We start from the raw sequence: 16,422 nt of genomic DNA, 5'->3' as shown, positions 1-16,422 counted from the left end.
AAGGAAAGTGCGATTGACCTTTTTTTTTTTATTTAAGCAACATCTTCAAACCCTGAAAGTTTTAAATATTTTTCAAACTCAACAGCAAGTTTGAGCATAGTGATCTATAAATAACTCGCAAGGCAGCACACTGACAGCAAGGTGTCTAATATAACAAGAAAATGTGTGTCTAGAAGTATATCTGAATCTTAAAATCATTTCAACAGCATCATTGTACAGTTATTTCACTTTATTTTCAGTAACTCCAATAAACCCTCTTTTAAGCCATTAACTATGTCTTCACATATAGTGAAATAAAAAAGCTAGAAAAGAGGTTATGTACATATTTAAAAGCATGTTCACATATTGTACAGTATAAATTCCCTTTAAAAAACACCCGTTATTAATTCTGTGCCATATAATCCACTTTAAACTCAAGTTTTGCATCAATTTTTTTGTCACCATCACCATCTGAATACATTTTTAATAGTCTGAGAAAAGTTGTAGGAAAACCCCTTAAATACAGACGTAAACATAAGCCTCAGTACATCAATAGGTTTTTTTGTGCTGACAGTTGATTGGTTAGCAGAGGTAAGATGGTAAACTGAATTTAATCAAAGAATGCAAGTATTGATTATATAGTCCTGCTTTTGGGAACAGTGCTAGTGATCTTAACCTTCTTGACCGAAATCTTCAGTAAACTTCTTCAGCTTCTCCAAGTCTTGGTCGTTCACTGTGGGCTTAGTGTTTGATTGCGACCTCAGCATGTCAGCCTGTTCAGAGAATATCAGTGTCAGAATACATCCCTGATCAGCGCCTTTATTGATAAGAGATAACCAAATCTGTTCCTTACCATGGAAACCACTGGCTCCAGAAGTTTCTCCCCAGGGACATCCATCCATGTCATCTGTATGGCATTGGGATCTCCAGGAGAGCATGGAGTCAGCATGTCGTCCACCACGACACCAGGTTTGTTCCATGATGACCCCCGGACCTTAATTAGTGTGGATGGACAGACAGGTCCGAGGACATAGAAAGAAAAGTTCAACTGACGGCAGACTAATCTGAAAGAACTGTAAGTAGACAGCTTCTTTTTATCTGGATTTCATTTGGTCTACCAATTCCTGGGCCTAAAATCTGACTGCCCAATGGTAACAGTCAGACCATTGGTAACCACCACTAAAAAGGTGAGTTCAAAAAAAGTGCACACCTGAAGGTTTGAGTGAGTGTGTTTTGGAAATACATTGACACTTCATCCATACATAGCCACAGTAAAATCCTAAAAAAAGGTAGCTGATGCAAAATTATCACCACTTTCTTTGCCATTTGCTTCCAATAATAATTAAAATTTTGTACCTTTGGCAACTAATGTTACCTGTTCAAATGGACTGAGCTGTCTTATTCCTAAATAAGTATTTTCCTGTTGTGAAAGTGTGGTTTTACCTTTTTGAAGTGAGTGGCTGACTGAACCTTCCTGACAGGCTGCATGAGGGCGTCCCTGACTATTATACTGATGTCTGCTCCAGAGTAGCCCTCTGTCTTTTTGCCCAGTGTTATGAAGTCTGCCTCTGTCAAGTCATTGGGAGTGGATCCCAAATGCAGTTTGAACATGAATGAGCGGGCATGCTCCTCTGGCAAAGGAATGTAGATCCGCTTTTCAAACCTAGGACACAGACAAAAGGTTCAATCAGCCATTGTGCAGTGTTTAACCTCTTGTATACTGATAATTAATTCTCTATGAGCTGAGCAAAAAACCCTTATTAGCCAATGTTTTTAGATGTTATGTGGATTTATTAGGGACTTGTTTTATATAAGAAAGTTAAGCTAACCTTCTCCTGATAGCAGAGTCCAGGGTCCATGGTATGTTTGTTGCACCTAAGACCAGGATTCCTTCATTATCATTTCCAACACCTGAGAGGACACAACAGTTAGCCAACTTTTAAATTTGTTGATGTTTTATTTTATGCAACCACAGATGAAACTGACAGTTCTCACAGGTCTGAACAGCTTTTCAGGTTTCTTCCCCTTCTCACCTTGCATTTGTACGAGAAACTCTGTCTTAATCCTGCGTGCTGCTTCACTCTCGTTCTCATTCCTGGAGCCACAGAGGGAGTCAATCTCATCAATGAAAATGATGGATGGCTTGTGTTCTCGGGCCATAGAGAAAAGGTTCTTCACCAATCTGGGACAGGACAAAGGCAGATATTCAACTTCTTATTGAATCGATGTGTATCATCATTTTAAGAAACCAGGGCCTCACTTTTCACTTTCTCCCAACCACTTGGACACGAGGTCGGAGGAGGAGATGGAGAAGAAGGTGGAGTTGTTAGCTTCTGTAGCCACTGCCTTGGCCAGGTAGGATTTTCCTGTTCCTGGAGGGCCAAACAAAAGGATACCACGCCAGGGAGTTCGCTTTCCTGGACGAAATAGAAGTAGCATTTCTTAACAAGCCAAATATTTACTGTATGTTTGTATGTTCAATTTGTGGAGGTGTAAAACTGTTCCGGTTTGAATACCTGTGAACAGATGAGGGAATTTGATGGGCAGGATCACGGCTTCTTTTAAGGCTTCTTTGGCTCCCTCGAGTCCTGCAACATCATCCCACTTAATGTTGGGTTTTTCCATGACAATGGCACCTGTGGGAGAGATACATTGGAGAAACACTTCGATATTGAAGCATTTGTTGTTTTTAACAAGATGTCATTGGATTCTGCAGCTATGTACTTCACCTGAGAGCTGATTTTTGAACTTTTTCTTTTCTGTGTCTTCTCCTTCCCCTTCACTTTCACTCCTACAATAAAACAGATTTGTGTTGATATGGGAAAAGTGTTTGATACACCACAATGCATTTTAATAAGGACTGTATAATGATGATGAGAAATATTATTATCTCCGTCCACCTGACCTTCATGCCTTCTGTGTAAAATATCACACAGGTGGGCAAAAACACAAGCCTACTGTCTAATAGCCAGTGCAAAGCAGGTCAGCTGAATATGCAAAAACGTCTACAGAGGGCACAGCTTTATATATATAAATGATTTTGGAAATAATGAACTTAATTCAATCCGCTCTGCATTTCCCCTATTATTAGTAGCAAGTTGTTACTAACAACATAAATCTTTTTAAGGAAGTTACTCAACCTGTTGAACAAAGCTAAAATTCTGACTGAATAACCCACTCATTCCACAGATTTATTGACCAGTCTCACCCTTTGTCACCAGACTGGGACTCCTTGACAGGTTTGACTGGAGGACTCTTCTCCTTCTGCTTCAGGTAAGTCTTCAGTTGCTCGGCTCTGTCCAGGTAGTCTGCACACTTGGCCCTGATGCTCTGCTTTGCTCTTTCGCCTTGCGCCTCATCTGCAGCAACAACACACAAAAAAGACTTGGATCGCGGTTGATGCATGGGATGGAACAGATATTAAAATATCAGGCAAATCGCTGTAAACATCAGTCAGTGGGATGAGCCATGTGCCTTACACTTGACAACATGAAGGAAGTATTGTATGGCATGCTGATAACATCTGAGAGCCTCCTCGTAGTTTTTGGCTTTGTCTTCCTCTGCAGCTTTGCTGGCCAGATCTATGGCTTTCTGAAAACACAACATGAAGGAAAGAAAAAGGTTCAAACTTTAGTAACTAATTAGTAATAGATCAACAATTATAGATTAGGTAGATGCTAATAACACAAACACGTTTTTGTTTACAGGTTGTGATAAATCCTTCAGTTGAGCTTTGCTTACTGTCTGGTAATCATGCATTTACATTGAAATACTAGTTCGACAACTTTAGAAACTGATGACAAACACACAAATGACAAAAATATGAAAATATGGGTTGGCGAGATTGAAATGTTTAAGTAAACGTATCTTCTACAAAGCCATTTCAACCTAGCAATTGTTATTCAAACTCCAGCTGATCAAAAAATGACTGATAGCATATTAACTATGTTATCTATCATTAACACTAGCAGTCCATTTCAAGGTAATACTGTTTACACTACGTTGCGTTGTTAAAGTAAATATCTAGTAGTAATTTAAAGCTAACAGTTAGCTTACTAAAAGACTCGTTATAAAGTCCTGTTGTGTGACACAGTCTTATGTAAGCAGGTAGCTCGTTGAGTAAAAGTCTGTCACTCACCTGTAAATTACCGCCCGCCATTAGTTTTGACCTCAGAAGCTAGTTTCGGATAAGTATATGAACCTGTTAATTCTTTTTCCCGTGACTTATTGAATGTATTTAATTGTCGAACAACTTTACAACGCAAAACATCCTAAAACTTTGCCTCTCTTCCGCATCAACAATATCTCGACTGTCACTTCCGCGATGGTCACATGACGTCATGTGTTTTTTTAAACAGCTGTTGTAAGATTTAAACACTCCGTGAGTGAATGTGTTGGATATAAAACTATAAATATAACAAAATGAGGATAATACAATAAAAAATATATAAAATAATATATATAATATATAAAAGAATTGACTGACAGGTGAGTTACAGGTGTTCACTATACTGACCCCTAGAGACTATTTATCATTATGACTACGAAAACATATATATTTATTTCATCAAGGATAGATATTATAGCTTTATTATTTTGTGATTCCATATTCCATACCCTTTAATTAAAATTAAAATTTAAATAAAATATAATAAATACACATAGCACTAACACTCCTGCATTAATAAAGAGAAGTACACTTTATTACATGTATTAAAAAGGCAAATAAACTGTGTGCAAAATAGAAATCTTACAACAGGAATAAACAAAATAAACTCGTATACGGTTGAACAACAACATAAAGGATATTATGGCAGACAGATGCATTTTGTGTTCCTTTGTATTTTGTCCAGATTTTTTTTAGCATAGCTTTATTTCAGACATAATATAAAGCAAGCACCATGTATACAGTACACATTGTAGTTGGAGTAGATTTGACACACTTGATGCTTTTGTTGTTTTCTTGTTCGACATAAAGGCAGGAGTCTACTTTATCATCAACTCTCCCCAGTCAAGATTTTGGAACGTAAAACTTTCAGGATGCGATCATTCTTTGTAAGATCTGCAGGGAGCTCATTATTCTGCAAAACAAAGGGAAAAAACATGACATTCAGCTTTTCTTTTTATCTCATGTTTTAATGAAACGTGCTTCACCTGGTTGTGTAGTGTGGGGTCTGCATTTGCCCCAAGCAGCAGCAGCACAGTTCGAACATTTCCACCCATGACAGCAGCATGAAGGGCACTAGATCCATTCTGAAAAAAAACAACACAACACATCTAACTACAAAGCATCTTTCCCAAAAGGAAATCTATGGCAACATCTTTTACCTTAAGAAGGCCAAGTGAAGGAGAAAACTTGAGGAGCTCCTCGATGACACTGTTGTGTCCTTTTAAAGCTGCTTTAAATAGCGCTGTGGATCCATCCTTGAAGACAGCAGAGAAACGAACTTTTTTAACAAAAGTCTCACGTCCACTTGTTCTTTTTAATGCCTAAAAAAACAATAGTATTCCCTAAAGGTAAAGATAAGTGCCTCTTACTCTTTCACTCGATCTCAAATCTGAAAACTACTTAATATCATTGTTGAGATGGCACCAAACAAACAATAAAGATCCCTTTATTTACATTTTTATGTATTGTATTTTTTTAATTTTTTATTAGTCTAAATAAATATCCATGTACTTGTCTGTCAGCATCCCGATTTGCACCACGCAACAGCAGCACTTTGACCGCCTCGCTGTGACCCATTTGAGCTGCCATCCACAGGGGGGCAGTGCCATCCTGGAGGAGGAGGGGGGGGGGGGGGGGGGGGGGGGGGGGGGGGTGGTTAGAGAGAAACAGGACATAAGTGGGAGGAGGTGACAAGAAACAGGTGTAGCAAGGATGTGTGCTAAAAAAGGACATTACCTCTCTGGGCTGGTTGACCTTGGCACCAGATGACAGCAGCTGACGGATCACAGTCACATGACCCTCCTGGGCAGCGAGGAACAGAGGAGTGGCACCATCCTGAAATATGATAGAATCCTTTTAATGCTGTTTTATGAAAAGCTTTAAATCCACCTATCTTACTACTGTCTATAACAGAGCTTCTGTGCAGTCAGGTTGTTTTCACTGGCTTTCTAATCCAGCCCAGCGTGACTCATGTCTGACTCAGCAGTCTGCAGAAACCTGAGAGGCTGGATTCCAGCTGCTGGAACATTGTGCTCAACTAACCATCACGTTCCTGTCAGACAGGGAGGGGACACACAGGACCGAGCAGGGGTACTGACAGTGAGACAAGACAACCCTAATGACAGGCTGTATATGTGGATGTAAAGGGCCTCACATTCAGCTGGTCATGAACATTAGCTCCATTCTTCATTAGGGTCTCCACCACTTTGGAGTGGCCATACTGAGAGGCGACAGTGAGAGCTGTGCCACCGTCCTGCCAACAAAGACACACATAAGTGTACAGAAGTGGCACATGTATTCAATAACAACATAAAAGTCTGAGAATCCCTGCTGTGAGCTGCAGAGGGAACATTTCTACAGAGAAATAGAAGTCAGCAGTATCACATTGCCTCTTCTTCTGCACTTAATGCATTCTGAAGTCAAATATGTGGTGATAACAGTGCATTTTCCAGCACGCCCTGTATTACAAAGGTAGCGGCACATGTCACTGTGCCCTGCAGCATACCTTTGTCTGGAATTCAGTAGAAGCACCAAATTCAAAGAGGAGCTTCACGACGTCATGGTGTCCCTGCTGGGAGGCGAAGAACAAGGCAGTAGAACCTGTCTGGAACAAATGATAAAAAAAGACATGGCTGTTTCCCTCAATGAACTTTATCATCTTTCATGTCTACATAGTTTATTTCTGACATAAAAATACATTTATTTTAAAGTAATTGCTTATGTTTGGATATTTTGTATGTTTGTTTAGTTTATGTACAACATATGTGTAAAATTGACAACTGCCTATTTAATGCTTGTGAGTTCCCTACTGGGCTGTTTCTGGGAGAGTTTCCAATTTAGCTTAGCATAATTTAGCTCAATTTCTGAAAAAAGTGCAAGCCTGAACCAGACTACAGGTATAACACATCTAATCTAAAGGGCCTCAGTGCTGTATGATTTCTTTGCTATGAGACAAGGACCTGGAATCTGTAGGGGCCTGGTTAGCACCTGGATTAGAAAACAGTTTAAAACAAATGCACCTATCAGTGCCTCTAAAGCACAATACCTAAGTGAACAAATTATTGTGGACTTTATGGAGTTATGGGCCGACTATTTTCTGGCAGGCTGCAAACACTTAATGGACCTACTGTGCATTTTCTATACAGAGCAGTGATGATGGGGTTGTTTTTCCAGCCTACCTCTCTCTGGTAGTTGATGTCAGCCCCTTGCATGATAAGTTCTCTGACACACTCATAATGGCCACTGTAGGAAGCCACCATCAGCGCTGTTGTTCCATACTGAAAAGAAACATGGCAATAATAAATCAGCAGGCTGTTTTATCAGGATGACTGAATTCACACTAAATTCTGCTAATTTCCTCCATCATTTACAATGAAGACAAAAAACTACAGATACAGATACAGATGTGAAGGTGTGATCACACGCACGCATGCACCACAGAGGTAAGGCTTAAAGCTCTCTGTGTTCCTACCACAGGTGGGTTATGGTTAAAGCGTGCAGCTGAGCAGCCAGGACATGCAGCGCCCGTACACTGTCTCTGCAGTCGGCGTCCACGCGCCCGCTGTTGAGCAGCAGCTGAAGCAGAGCCAAGTTCCCTTTCCTTGCTGCCCAAAACACAGCATTAGCCAGGGGTGTTTCCTTCTGGAGGATAAATAACACACAACAAATAGTTATAGCATTACACCGGCCCACAGCAGACAGGAACAGTGCAGTGTGTGTCCAGGTGTGACCACTGGCTCCTGGCCTTATGGCCTGTGTGTGAATGACAGATGTGTCACAGTTGTGTTACCATCATATTAGAACTAATCATGGGTGTTATTTACTTTACCTTAACTTTAACCCAAGTTATGCAATTTCCCCATTGTGGGACTAATAAAGGTTTCTTAATCTTAATCTTAATCTTAAATCTGCACCTTCAGGGGTTTAGTGGATTTATTTATAACACTTGCTTTATGTTCCCACAATATGATACAAGTACACACATATAACCACGTGCACACTATCCACACAGGATGTAGTGTGATATCCTATATCTACTCACGCGCACTCTCACGCACGCCCACAGACTGTATGATTACATTAAAGTCAATAAACAGCCAATCTACTGTCAGCTGAAACGTTTCCTCACAGTTAAATACACCTTTGAATAAAGCCTGAAAATGACCAGGTCTACACTTCAGGAGGACGCAGGTGTGATTTGTTTTCTCATTGCGGCCCTCTTAAGGCTGCGGACCGACAATGACGGATGGAGAAAGCTGCCTTACCTTGAAAGACATCCTGCAGACCTCATTCGTGATTCATGTTTCTTCCTACTTCCTACACGTTCATTAGACGCAGGGCGCCACTGGTCTGTTGTTGCTGCCGCACTGTGTTTGGGTGTTGGTTCACGGACATCATAGCAGACAGACACAGTCAGCTGAGCTCGTCCTCTGCAGTGAGCGCTGCGCGCAGGGACCCGGTTGGCCAGCAGGGGGCGCTGCGGCTAACATGATGAAATCACATTTTATAGAAAGGATTGGGCTAGAAATATCTTCACATAGAGTCTGTGAAGAGAAGCAGAGAATAAGGCGCTCATATCTTGACTCTCAACTTGATGTTCACATGTTTGACCTCATCTCCCTCTTCTCTTTTACTGCCTTTTAACACACATATAATTTAAACGTGGTTTCTAATCTCCAGGTGCTAAAACATCGAATCATCCAACTCGAGGAAACTCCTCAGTGTTCTGAACAACAGAACAGAGAGCGACAGAGCTGAAAGTCCACAAAGTCAGAAACAATGTGGCACAGCTAATATACTGCTGGACACTATAGGGGCCCTAGGCAAGAAGGTAACACTGGGGCCCTAAGGGCTACTAGATCAGTGTTAATTTTGGCAGCAAATTTTAATTTAGTTTTTATTTTAGTCTTGTGACTAAAATGTCATTTAATTTTAGTCACATTTTAGTCATCAAGATTTTTCAACTTTTAGTCTAGTTTTAGTCGACTAAATATCATAGAATTTTAGTCGACTAAATCCAAGGCAGATTTAGTCGACTAAAATTCTATGATGTGTGTGTGTGTCATGAAATTAAGGTTTTATTGTGCAAAAAACACATACACAGCTTTAACTTTTGACACAAAATTTTTATTTAAGTGCCCTTATCTTTTATGAAAAGAATTTTTAAAAACGCAACAAAAAAATGTGACCTATATACACTGTTCAATGACAGAGTGCATGACATTCTTCACTGTCAGTAGCTGGAAATGCAACAATTCCTTTTAAGGATCTTCAACTACAACATAACTGCAAACCTCCAGATCTTGTGGTGCATGGAGATAAAAAAAAAATCTGTCAACATCAAAACACCTAATAAAAATATAACATTGCTTTCAGAATAATTATGCAACTTGTTGCTATAATTTCAGAAAACAGATTTATTTGGTTCGATTCATCTTAAGAAAAGCACTTCGCGCCAATGTGACCCTTGCTCGGTTGCGCCGACCTCGAGCGAGATCACCTGTGACACTAAATACCCTCTTTGCAAATGCTTGAGAAGCTGGCATAGCCAATATGTCTAATGCAAAAGGTTTTAAGTTGTGATATAAGGTGTCACTTTTTTCCAGCCAGAAGTCAGTCCCTGTGTCACATGTGATGGGCTGTGAAAGCTGTTCCTTATACTTTATGATCTGCTGCCTCATGCTGCTTGTGGAGGTCCTCTGTTTAGACTTTGTGCTGCATTTTGAAAGAAACCTGAAGACTGGCTGCTTTGATGAGGACGGTGCTGATTTGGAGTCCTCTGCTTCCTTCCTATTCTCCTCTCCATCATCTTCAGACAGATCCTCGTGTTGGGAATGTGACTGAGTGGACTGGACCAAGTACTCCTCTGCCTGTTTCAGAAGTTCCTGGATATTTTCATTATCCACATCAACAAGAGTTTCACAAACGGTAGGGTTGACAAAGCAGGCAGCCGCTACAAGTGGTAAGAACCTTTCATCAGTTGGATCCAAGATCCATGCAAAGCGCTGGTTCATACTTCCTGTCATTTTCCGTGCAAGAGCAGCAAGGTCTCGGTGGCTAGTGCTCTCTTCAAAGTCAGCAAGGTGGCTGAGGAGGTCAAAAAGAGCAGGAACCACAAGGGACATGGACATGGTGTCACTCTGAAGGGTTTGAGTGTGTTCTGCAAAAGGCAGCAGTAGTTCATGCAGTGACTTCAGCTTTTGCCACTCACTAGGGAGCAAGCTGTCCCATCCCATGTCATTTGCAATTTTGCAGACTGAGTCTTTAATTTTAAGGAGTCTTGCAACCATGTTGAATATGCTTGACCATCGTGTAGGGCAGTCATTTACAACAGTAAGGCCACATTCATCCAAAATCCTTTGTGTTGCAACAGAGGACTTGCGGAAAAGCTTCACCACTGACCGTGCTTTATCAAGGACTCTCTTGACACTTGCCTCCTTCTGTATTGTGTGGACGACGAGCTGTAATGTATGCACCACACATGGCATTCGTTGTATATCCATGTCAATATGTTGGTATCTAAAAAGGACGAACACAGACAAATGAGCATATTAATAAATAACATAAAAAGGCTTCCATTTACTGTAAATTACAAACACTTTATGGTGGATTACTTGTGGGATTAATAAATTATTGTAATTTATTAAGTAATTATCTTAGATTACAGATCTTGTGGGGAAAATGCAATTCCCTTTCATGTAAATGTAATGAAAAAATGGGCTCACCGCATGTCATCAGTTTCAGGCTCACAGTCACTTTCAGCCATTGGGGAGTCTTCTGAATCCTCAGTGGTGGCTTCTCCCTCTGGTGTGATGCGTTTAAATGCTGCCACCATATTACTGCCATTGTCTGTGATCACAGTGATGATCTTCTCGTCTGATATGCCCCAATCTTGCATACATTGATCCACACATGCTTTGATGGATTGCGCAGTGTGTGGATGTGCCACTTGTTCCAGGGCCAACAATATATGTTCTGGCTTATTTTGTTCTACACAAAAGTAGCATGAACTAATAGCCAGGAAAGAAGCAGTCAGTCCTTTTTTCGTCCACAAGTCAATGCCAATAGCTATTCTTCGGGCAGCAGCCAATCTCCTTCTGAATTTTTGTACTTCACCTTCATAATATTTGTCTATCAGATTGCTTATTTTTGTTTTCTTTGGAACGGTGAGCTTCCTGTCCACTGTTTCCATCATAAGAACAAAGTCCTCATCTTCAACTGTAGTGACTGGTAATCCTGTGCAACCAATCCATTTTGCTATAGCTTCCTCCTTAGTCTGTTGCTCTTTAGAGTCACTTTTGTACTTTGCAGCACTTAAAAGAGCTGCTGAAATATGCTGCTGGGACACCCTCCCTTTCTTTGCACTCGGTGGTCCACTGTTATCTTCTGAGGTCTTCTGTAACTGTGACGTGATAACAGAAAAAAAATGTTCTCGTCAACTAAGCTAACAACTTTTTTTAATTCACATTAAACATGATTCAGATTCTTTTAAAAGTAGTGTTAACTTTACAGGACAGCAGTGATGTCTTAATTTATAGCAGAAACAGAGGCTTGCAATTAAAAGAAGACATTTTGTTATGTTTACCTTTGCATGGATGTCAGGATGACTCGCGTGCAAATGTCGCTTCAAATTTGTTGTATTCTTGCCGGTTATACTCGCTCCACATGGTTTGCAAACGGTTTTATTTGTCTTCACATCAAACGTGAAATGCGTCCATATGTCTGTTCTTCTTTTTCTCCCAAGCGTTGTCATTTTTGGTCACCATTCACGAGAAACTGAGTACTGAGTCTTCCATGTGCTTTGTCTTGCATCGCGGGGTCACATCAAATGTGTGCGTAACGTCCTTACGACACAAAGACATTACTTCTGATTGGCTCTCCGCCGCTGTCTCCTAATTCGTCCCGCCCTTCCACAAATAAAATCTGCTCTGATTGGATCTCGTCTCCATCAATAATTTCGTCTCGTTTTTATTCGTTGACGAAAGTGTCAATACATTTCGTCTTCGTTTTTGGCACCGTGCGTTAGTTTTTATTTAGTTATCGTCTCGTTTTTATCAGCAAAAAAAGGTCGTTAACGAAAACTATGACGAAAATGATTCGTCAACAAAATTAACACTGTACTAGATTCTATAGAAATGCCACCCCAAACACAAAGACAATCACAGTGATGATTATATAAGCAACCATTTTATTTAAATATGTGCGAACACACATATGAAAATATTATCTTAAGGAAAAAGATATGACAACCAGTATTGTCATCAATGAAGTTTGTCCACAGTGCAGGATCATCAGTGAGAACTGGACAACTTGGAGGACCGTCCTTTTTTACCAAGTCAGGTGCTGGAGGAGTAGAGGAAGGAGTGGAGGCTCTGAGGTGTTTGACTGCTGCTGGGACGTCCTCTGGAGTTTCCTCACAGGGCTCCACATGACCTGTGTTGTATAAGACCATAAAGATCAGCCTGATAATTAACAATGTAAATAATCCAGATTATTCATAATGCACCTTCTTCTGGCATCTTTGTAAGGAGACACAGACAGGTGTTTAAGCACAGCACCTAATGAAAAACAATTTAATAAAAAAGCCATAGAATAACAACTATATAGCAATACTTGACTAACTAGCTTATTATTTACAGAGAAATACCTGGCCATTAATAAACACTATAAACTAAATATATATAGCAGGCTTCCCTGCTGGTTTAGAGATCATTAACTCACCACTTAGCTTAATGCTAAATCCTGTGAAGAGACAAAACAAGCTAAAGTATCATTAGTATTGCAGCTACGCACTGTTGCTGCGTGAGCTAACAAGCTACTTTACAGCTTTATTATATTTATGTTTTTTTACGTTCACGTTTTATATCACATTATTATATTTACGTTTGTAACTCATCCAAGAGACACGACTCACAGTTAACATTCAAGCTGCTGTATGAAAGGAGACTGTAGTGACGTGAAGTGCTTTGGGCCCTTAAATTAGAACTACCTCCATAATTTGGAAAGTAACTATCATAATCTAGTTGCTATTTACAACAGTAAAGTACTGCTTACATCATGACACATCTATAAACAGGCAGAAAATACCTCAGTGTACTTACACAGTAGGCTAGTCAACACTTTGTTGCATACTGTGTGTACAGCACAGTGATATTATTTTCTGCACAGTGTCCTGACAAAGCTGTGTTCAGACAGCAGGGTCAGTCATAATGGAGCAGAGCTACTGGCAGCTGGAGCATGAGCAACGCCTCTACGTATTGTCAATATGACTTATTACATAAGCCCATTTAAACATTTTGCATGCCTTTCAGAATCATTTTTGTTTTCATACAATAGCTACAATAAACTGTTCTAAATCATAACCAAGCTTTTGACCTGTTGCCTAATGTTTATGAGTTGTACTCATATTCCCTGATGACAGAAATCTACTTCCTCCCATGTCCTGTATAGAGCCTCTCCCAGCTGCCAGTGGGCTTGTCTGTGGAAAGGTCTCTCTATCTAACCTGCACATGTTTGGTATGTGGGAGGAAGCAGAAAACTCCAGAAAGGCCTCAGCCAGATTCAAACCAGGAACCTTTTCAGTGTAAGGTGACAGTCACCGGCCTGCCCAGTATCTCATTAATCATCTCATAACCTTTTCACATTTATCTTGCAACCTTTTAGAGGAGAAGTTGGAAGCTATTGGCATGTGTTCTTAAGTTAAGTTCTTCTTTCACCCCTGGGTTTTGGAAAGTTAAATGTCAGCTGTTGTGCTCATTATAAGCCGTTATTTGAGGGATTTACAATATTGCAGCTTTAGCTGTCTCTAAATGATGACATCTTATTTTTGTTGACTAATGTCCCTCTCATGTGCTGCCATAATTGTTGATTTAGGGATTTAGTAAACGTACAGTGGTAACATGTATTTATTGGAAAGCTATATAAGGCGGGGTGGCAGTTGGTCTGGTTCTGTGTCACTGTTCAGACTCCATCGCAGAGTATGGGAGTGAAGCAGACACACATCGCTGCAGGTAAGCTGGCCGAGGATATTTATTCCATATGTTCCATTCTATACTGACTAATATCTGAATATCTGTGTGCCAAAATAGCATTTTCACAAGATTTATTCAGCGGATGAATTATATGCATGAAGTAATAATGGTTCATATGTAAGAATGTGAGTCCACCTGTGCTGTCCTGGTCCTTGCAGTGCAGCAGGCCGGCTCTCTGCTGGTAGCAGCTCTGCTCTCTGTCCTGCTGTGTGGCCCACAGCTTGTCCTGGCAGACTCAGACGAGGTGGTCTTGACCGAGTGGGAGATCTGGAAAAGCAGCAATGGCATCAAATATAAAGACATTGTAAGAGTGATTCCAAAATGAAAAACAAAAGACCTAATGATAAGTGCATATGCTCCCTGACTCATCGTTTGATCTGTTTTCTGTGTGAGCATTCAGGATGACATACAAAGGAGGGCCATCTGGGAGGAGAACAAACGCGTGATTGAGGACAATAACCGAGGCTTTTTCAGGGGGATGAGGCCATTCACCATGGCCATGAATAAATATGGAGACATTGTAAGAAGCAGTGTTTTGTAATGATGACTAATTAGACATATTAATGAGCAACAAATATTAGATGTGCTGGTGGGTGGATTGTGTTACATGAATACAATAATTTGTTGTAAGGTTTTGGATTTATGTTTTCTCAATATATTAACATGATGTTTTATTGGAAATCAATCATCTTTGTGTTTTCAATATGCAGACAAGACAAGAATACCAGGTTTTGCAAGGTGCCATGATAAATGCCCAGTTCACTAAGAGAGGGAGGGAGGTCTCAGCTCGAAGACTGCGTAACAATGCAAGGCTTCTAGACAACTGGTTTGTCGACTACAGGAACATGGGCTATGTCACAGAGGTCAAAGATCAGGTATGAGATTCCTTCAGTCATTACAGTTGGTTTCACCCAGACTGAGGCACAATCAGATGTGTTTGAAATGTTTTTCACAGGGTTACTGTGGCTCCTGCTGGGCCTTCAGCACCACAGGAGCCATAGAGGGACAATTGTACAAGAAGACCGGTCAGCTTGTGTCCTTAAGCGAGCAAAACCTGGTGGACTGCTCCAAGTCATACGGTACCTATGGCTGCAACGGTGCCTGGATGGCCAATGCCTACGACTACGTGGTGAACAACGGGCTGCAGTCGACGGACACCTACCCATACACATCAGTGGTGAGGCTCAGCCTGCTGACTCATGAAATGACTCCTCACCATGGCTGTTTTTGACATCCGTCTCTCTAAAGGATAACCAGCCCTGTTACTACGACAGCAGACTGGCAGTTGCTCACGTCAAAGACTACAGGTTCATACCTAAAGGAGACGAGCAAGCTCTGGCTGACGCTGTAGCCACTATAGGACCAATCACCGTGGCCGTTGATGCAGATCATTCAAGTTTCCTGTTCTACAGTTCAGGTTAACAGTCCCTGTATTCCCATAATTCAGTTTTTCCCACAGCAATGAAAATAATGTACAAGCTTGGATACATCACTGAAGGCAACCTGCTGGTCAACTACAGCAACTATAGTGCCAGACATTTCCTCAAACATTAGAGGAGACTTTTAATGGGTCAGTGTTCTTGTTGTGTTTTCATGTTTCTACTTCCAGTAAAAACAGGTTTCATTTCCTTTACAGGAATATACGATGAGCCCAGCTGCAACCCCAACAATCTGAGCCATGCAGTGCTGCTGGTCGGCTACGGCTCAGACGGAGGCCAAGACTACTGGATCATCAAAAACAGGTCTGTTTGACCCAGGAACAACAAAGCAACCTAACATTTATCAAACCCTGCATTGTGATGAATAACAGAGGGATTTTCTTCCTTCCTTTAGTTGGGGATCCAGCTGGGGTGAAGGTGGCTACATGCGAATGATCCGAAATGGCAGAAACACCTGTGGCATCGCGAGCTATGCTTTATACCCAATTCTGTGAATTAGTAACATGCTCTTCTACTGGACTGCTGCTCACATCATCTTTTGTACTCCTGTAATCCACATTTTCTGAAGCTTTCTGACAGTTTAGCCTAACGTTTATGCACAGACTCACATCAGTCTTCTACAGTGAACACATTGCTGCTCTCAGGGACACACACATACATTTGGATGGCTGGATATTAAGTCAGTTTTACTGGTGTTGATTGGTCAAATTAAATATGAAAAGCTGCAGTTTAATAAGAAGACTGTCATGTTGGACAGAGGTAAAAAATTAAAAAGCTGAATTTTTAAACATAATGTTTCATTGCT

At 40.7% G+C, this 16,422-nt stretch overlaps 4 protein-coding genes across 5 annotated transcripts; 1 reads left to right on the top strand and 3 right to left on the bottom strand.

Annotated features, from left to right (window-relative positions):
* Positions 1-8: 8 nt before the first annotated feature.
* Positions 9-4,301, bottom strand: LOC114434198 (vacuolar protein sorting-associated protein 4B-like). Its single transcript, XM_028403212.1, has 11 exons — positions 4,118-4,301; positions 3,459-3,570; positions 3,188-3,338; positions 2,709-2,770; positions 2,496-2,615; positions 2,240-2,396; positions 2,013-2,161; positions 1,809-1,890; positions 1,423-1,642; positions 833-973; positions 9-752 (listed from the first exon to the last, which is right to left on the bottom strand). Exons 1-11 carry the CDS (start codon positions 4,136-4,138, stop codon positions 651-653), a joined length of 1,317 nt encoding a protein of 438 aa, XP_028259013.1. The 5' UTR covers positions 4,139-4,301; the 3' UTR covers positions 9-650.
* Positions 4,302-4,756: 455 nt separating this feature from the next.
* Positions 4,757-8,577, bottom strand: ankrd29 (ankyrin repeat domain 29). 2 transcript variants are annotated; one of them, XM_028403820.1, is made up of 10 exons: positions 8,413-8,456; positions 7,679-7,789; positions 7,327-7,425; positions 6,654-6,752; positions 6,303-6,401; positions 5,885-5,983; positions 5,660-5,758; positions 5,308-5,403; positions 5,134-5,232; positions 4,757-5,060 (listed from the first exon to the last, which is right to left on the bottom strand). In XM_028403820.1, exons 1-10 carry the CDS (start codon positions 8,422-8,424, stop codon positions 4,977-4,979), a joined length of 897 nt encoding a protein of 298 aa, XP_028259621.1. In that variant the 5' UTR covers positions 8,425-8,456; the 3' UTR covers positions 4,757-4,976. The 2 variants fall into 2 exon arrangements, with proteins under 2 accessions (XP_028259621.1, XP_028259620.1); XM_028403819.1 differs by lacking the exon at positions 7,679-7,789 and having other exon boundaries at positions 8,413-8,577.
* Positions 8,578-9,564: 987 nt separating this feature from the next.
* On the bottom strand, positions 9,565-11,963 carry LOC114434579 (zinc finger BED domain-containing protein 4-like). Its single transcript, XM_028403897.1, has 3 exons — positions 11,733-11,963; positions 10,873-11,549; positions 9,565-10,666 (listed from the first exon to the last, which is right to left on the bottom strand). The coding sequence occupies exons 1-3, from the start codon at positions 11,898-11,900 to the stop codon at positions 9,565-9,567; spliced, it is 1,947 nt and encodes a 648-aa protein (XP_028259698.1). The 5' UTR covers positions 11,901-11,963.
* Positions 11,964-14,118: 2,155 nt separating this feature from the next.
* cts12 (cathepsin 12) lies at positions 14,119-16,213 on the top strand. The gene is made up of 8 exons (XM_028403817.1): positions 14,119-14,157; positions 14,337-14,482; positions 14,579-14,698; positions 14,889-15,053; positions 15,134-15,355; positions 15,427-15,595; positions 15,815-15,920; positions 16,012-16,213. Exons 1-8 carry the CDS (start codon positions 14,127-14,129, stop codon positions 16,109-16,111), a joined length of 1,059 nt encoding a protein of 352 aa, XP_028259618.1. The 5' UTR covers positions 14,119-14,126; the 3' UTR covers positions 16,112-16,213.
* Positions 16,214-16,422: the final 209 nt, after the last annotated feature.

The sequence above is a fragment of the Parambassis ranga genome, chromosome 4, assembly GCF_900634625.1.
Source record: "Parambassis ranga chromosome 4, fParRan2.1, whole genome shotgun sequence".
In the NCBI taxonomy this organism is placed as follows: domain Eukaryota; kingdom Metazoa; phylum Chordata; class Actinopteri; family Ambassidae; genus Parambassis; species Parambassis ranga.
Note: the sequence above shows the minus strand (reverse complement) of the source record. Positions and strands in the feature narration are given on the sequence as shown.

Excerpts from the sequence above, each read along its gene's own strand:
- ankrd29 (XM_028403820.1), bottom strand. Across the intron at positions 7,426-7,678 it reads ACGCCGACTGCAGAGACAGT|TATGGAACAACAGCGCTGAT; the intron begins GTACGGGCGCTG and ends GTTTCTTTTCAG. Across the intron at positions 5,984-6,302 it reads ATGTTCATGACCAGCTGAAT|GATGGTGCCACTCCTCTGTT; the intron begins GTGAGGCCCTTT and ends ATCATATTTCAG.
- LOC114434198 (XM_028403212.1), bottom strand. The coding sequence starts at position 4,138 with ATGGCGGGCGGTAATTTACAG. Across the intron at positions 2,162-2,239 it reads TGGTTGGGAGAAAGTGAAAA|ATTGGTGAAGAACCTTTTCT; the intron begins GTGAGGCCCTGG and ends GTCCTGTCCCAG. Across the intron at positions 1,643-1,808 it reads GACTCTGCTATCAGGAGAAG|GTTTGAAAAGCGGATCTACA; the intron begins GTTAGCTTAACT and ends TCTGTGTCCTAG.
- LOC114434579 (XM_028403897.1), bottom strand. The coding sequence starts at position 11,900 with ATGACAACGCTTGGGAGAAAAAGAAGAACAGACATATGGACGCATTTC. Across the intron at positions 11,550-11,732 it reads ATCCTGACATCCATGCAAAG|TTACAGAAGACCTCAGAAGA; the intron begins GTAAACATAACA and ends ATCACGTCACAG. Across the intron at positions 10,667-10,872 it reads CCTGAAACTGATGACATGCG|ATACCAACATATTGACATGG; the intron begins GTGAGCCCATTT and ends CGTCCTTTTTAG.
- cts12 (XM_028403817.1), top strand. The coding sequence starts at position 14,127 with ATGGGAGTGAAGCAGACACACATCGCTGCAG. Across the intron at positions 15,054-15,133 it reads TCACAGAGGTCAAAGATCAG|GGTTACTGTGGCTCCTGCTG; the intron begins GTATGAGATTCC and ends TGTTTTTCACAG. Across the intron at positions 15,356-15,426 it reads CCTACCCATACACATCAGTG|GATAACCAGCCCTGTTACTA; the intron begins GTGAGGCTCAGC and ends GTCTCTCTAAAG.